Source organism: Mastomys coucha, unplaced genomic scaffold, assembly GCF_008632895.1.
Source record: "Mastomys coucha isolate ucsf_1 unplaced genomic scaffold, UCSF_Mcou_1 pScaffold23, whole genome shotgun sequence".
In the NCBI taxonomy this organism is placed as follows: Eukaryota; Metazoa; Chordata; class Mammalia; order Rodentia; family Muridae; genus Mastomys; species Mastomys coucha.
Window position 1 is genome coordinate 39,683,771 of NW_022196906.1, and position 4,325 is coordinate 39,688,095.

The 4,325-nt window shown below is 50.9% G+C and overlaps 1 protein-coding gene across 2 annotated transcripts in view; it reads left to right on the plus strand.

Annotated features, from left to right (window-relative positions):
• Dscaml1 (DS cell adhesion molecule like 1) overlaps nt 1–4,325 on the plus strand; it is a 322,519-nt gene that overhangs the window by 290,502 nt on the left and 27,692 nt on the right. For both annotated transcript variants that reach the window (XM_031345842.1, XM_031345843.1), the window contains one exon: nt 2,188–2,334. In XM_031345842.1, the coding sequence (XP_031201702.1) occupies nt 2,188–2,334 (147 nt within the window). The remainder of the gene's footprint in view (nt 1–2,187; nt 2,335–4,325) is intronic.

Below are 4,325 nucleotides of genomic sequence, written 5' to 3' on the forward strand. Positions count from 1 at the left end.
AAAAAAAAAAAAAACCAAGCATGCTAGCACTGGGGAGCCAGGCCCTGAGCTTAGGTGTGCCCTCTCCTCCTCCTCTCTGGAAGTGCAGCCCCCCCACTGAGAGGGAGTCAGGCCAGAAACACTGCAGAAGCTTGTCCCACTGTTCTGAACATTGTCTAAAGGTGGGCACTGCCTGGAGCTTTCAAATCCTGGTTTCTAGGCTCCACCCTCAGATCCTCTAGGGCACAGCTGAGCTTTGGGATAGGGCAGACCCCAGATCTGAGTGAGGGACAGGGGCAGGGACAGAGAGAGGGACAGGAAGAGGGAAAGGAGAGGCTGACAGAGAGCAGAGGGGTACAGAGAGCCTGGAGGAGCACAGGCACTCTGCCTGGTCCCCAAGCTTCTCCCAGACCTGAAGACACTGGCCACAGACCTGGCTGGGCTGAGGAATACCAGCTTGTCACCTTTCAGGCTGAGGTATCAATTCAAGAAGTGCAAACCTTAGCTCAGGAGTCCCATAGCAGTCCTTGGAAGCCTGCCAGTGTCCACTAGACCCTAGAGCTTTTTGTAACAGGGACTCCAACGTGATGATGTGGGGGGCGGGGTGCTGCTGCTGCGTGTGGTCCATAGAGTACCCATGAGAGCCGCAGCTTGGTCAGAATTCCCAGGGTGCAGCCAAGACTGGCAGCAATTAAGTTCCCTATCTAGTTATAGATATAACCGCCATGATGAATATCCAAGCGGGATCCCCTGCTTCCCCTAGGCTTGGGAGCAAGATCGGATGCAAGATACCCCAGGGAGGTCTGTCTGGAGCCAGTGTCCAAACCCGGAGCTCAGGCCAGCCTGCCCAATCCTAAACTCCCATTCTTCATCCCTCATCCCTCAGACAGTCCAGACCTCAGAGGAGGATAGCCTGTCGCACAGCCCTTGGAGTTTCCTCCGGAGAGGACTTAGCACGGGCTGTAGAGTCCTTTTCAAAACAAAGGAGGAGACAGGAAGAAAGTTTCCACGTGCATTTGCTCAGCAGTTTTTCATACTTAATTAAAGCCCTCGTTAGCCTGTCAGATCCTGATCGTTTTCTGGCAATATTAGCACTCCTCCTGGGGTATTCAAGGGCCCCTGCCTTAGCAAGAGTGTCTTTTCCATAATTGTATTACCTTCATTTTGTTCGAACGGGCGATCTGTATTAGTTTATTACACTGGGTCCCTAATTACATGGTGCTTATATTTTTACACCTAAGTAATATGAAACAATAATCACTCTCAAAGAGGATCGTTAGGATGATGTATTATCATTTAAATGCTCATAAAAATTAGAGTTGCCTCTTGTGGGGCAACGGGATCTAATTACCTTCCCTCCAGCCTCTGCCTCCTCTCTCCCATTCACCCGCAGATCAGGCTTGCTCCTTCCCTCTGTCCTGGGCTCCTTGGAAGCCAGCACAAAGTGTCGCTGAAATTCTTCTTAGCAGAGACCACTCCCAGTGTTTTGCTCCCGATGTAAGAAAGGCCAAGTGGCCTACAGTTAACCCAAGATAGGGGACTTAGCAACCACAGAGGGAGCTATCAGAGACAGTTAAGGGCAAGACCCATGTTAGCTTTATGCTGTGGTTTCAGGACATCTAGACATTTGGGCATGCTCTTAGGTAGACATGAGACAAGAAGTAATGGGCCCAGAAGTCCTGGTGATCTCCGTGGAAACTTTCCGACCCTATACCAGGGTCCATTGAGATCTCCATTCTTCTCTTTCCCTTCAGCTTAGCCCCAGATCAAGGAATCCCCCAGGTCAGACCTGGGTTCAGATCCATCCACTACAGTCAATGAGCACCAAGGGGCTGGCAGCCCTCAGCCAAGAATCTGATTGGGACCTGATTGGTCTCCCAAGCCACCACATTCATCTTGTGGGCTCTCATGGCCATAAGGAGTTACCTGGGCGACTCCCAAGTTCTTCCCCTTCTCCAGAATCTAACAGAACCAGGGCCACCATGCCCCAGAAAGCTGGGGGCTGAGACTGGAGAGATATCTAGCTGCTTCAGACTGATGCAGAGGAAATTGGAATGGCAGTACAACTCCCAAAGCTGTGTCAAACAATCCCTCCACTCATCTAACTCTTTATCCCTACAACCTAGGGCGACGGGGCCCAGTCTGAGACACGTACATTATGCTGTCTCTCATACCATAACTAACTGACTATTGATTCACCCTCTGCAGTGCCCAGCCAGCCCCCAGAGAATGTCCGAGCTCTGTCCATCACTTCTGACGTAGCTGTCATCTCTTGGTCGGAGCCCCCACGAAGCACCCTCAACGGTGTCCTCAAAGGCTACCGGGTCATCTTCTGGTCACTCTACGTTGATGGAGGTAAGCCTTCTGGGATTGATGGCTGAGTCCAGGCTTATATCCCCTGGGATTGGCTCCAGGCTTGATTAGAGCTGACAGCTCTCAGTTAGTATGTGTCAAGTACACAGGCACACTCCACACATACAGAAGCGTCAAGGGTGTAATGTGACAGTAAGATCAGGGTCCACTTGCACATGTCCTTTTTAGTCTGGAACCAGAGCCAGATCCAGGGTCGAGGTCATATACATGATCGCCTACCTGGTGAGGGACAGTAGGTACCAGCCACACCTAGACGGCAGCACACATTGGGATACTGAGGTACATTTGCTATTCTAACGACATGTTTTTATTAGGACGTTATGGCCTTCTTAGTTAGGGAACAGATGGCACACACAACTGTGTATTGAGGGGCTGTTTTCAGTAGAGGGAGAGAGGGTGACCAGGATTAGTACCTGCAAGAGGCTGTCTTCGTCTAGCCCTGGAGCGAGGAAGCAGACTTATTCAAACCTAGGGAAGCCGCCCCTTGACCAAACTCAGGTGGGTTAAGTGGGCAGTAAGATGTGAGTCCAACTGCAAGCAGTGACCTGGGGGTGTGTGAGGGGCGGGGTCTAAGATGTGAATCCAATGCAGGGAGTAGCCTAAGGCATGGGAGGGGAAGGGCTGAGCTCTCCGTAGCATGAAGATAGCCTTGGGAAGCCTTCTTTGCCTCAGATTCTGCCAGGTCTATGGAGCCCCAACAAACATATTGGCTCTCAAGACCAGTGGTATACACAAAGACCTTCCAGGGCAAGGAAGTCTGTAGAATGCAGAGCCAGAGCCTGGACATCCTAGCTATGCACACAAAAATTTCACTCACTTTAGCAGAGCACTGGGGCTTGCGATGAGTTATGCATCCTACACTTGAGCATCCTGCCTCCCAGGCTCCTACACCCTTCCCTCTAGAGGACCTGGGGGAACAGCTCACTACCACCTGTTCAGGATGCTGTCCCCTCTGTCCCCACGTGGACTCTGCTAAAAAGACATCCCTGATCCATTTTCTCCTACCAAAGCCAGGAAGCTTCAGGCTTAGGGCTTGACCCCTGAAGGTCTCCCAAGTCCTTTTGATGTGAGATCTCAGGCTGACCCTGCCAGCCAGAGTTACAGAGTGAGATCCTGGATCAAACAACGAGCAAACAGACAAATGTAACCCTTATTCCGTGTCAGTGTAAGGCTTCTTCCAGAACTTGCATTTTCTTCTCCAAGGCAACAGGCTTTCCGATGCAGCCCTCAGAGAAGACGTTGCCTCTCTATCCTCCAAAGACCACTGGGCTCTTAGACAAGCTGATCTTCCTAGGTCTTTCTATGTGTCCCAGACAGGTCAGCACTGCTTGCTGGACTTGGGCTTCTCCCATCTGCCTGCCTCAAAGATTTGAATCTTTGAGCATGATAGGGCATGGTGTTCTCACCCTCTGGACCCTGTCACCTGACCACTAGGCTTGAGCCCTTTGCTTCTACCTGTTTGTCACTGAGGTACTGAGAGCTGATATGCAATCACTCATCTTCTCTACAAAACCCATCCACAGCACCTGTTGTCTGGGCCAGTCTTGATTACAGTTTCAAAGGGAGGTTCAGAAGTATATATACGATTTTTTTTCTTTGCGTCTGTGACCTCCTTTATGGGACCCTTGCCATAAGCAATTATTTTGGCAGAGTCTTACTATGTACCCTTGACTAGTTTAACCCAGGCTGGTTCTACCCTGCCTCAGTCTCCTGAGGGCTTGGATTAAAGGCATGCACCACCATGCCCAGCCTACCCTAAACACATCTTTAGGATCTACAAGAAACTCCTTGGTGGAGCCAAAACGATGGGTCCCCAGTGGGCTACGGAAGAAGAATCCTAGATGCCAGGAGAGCGCATGCTCCAGGGAGACATAGCCAATAACTGGATCTTAACGATGGTATACACCTTTAATTCCAGCACGTGGGAGGCAGAGGCAGGCGGATTTCTGAGTTCAAGGCCAGCCTGGTCTACA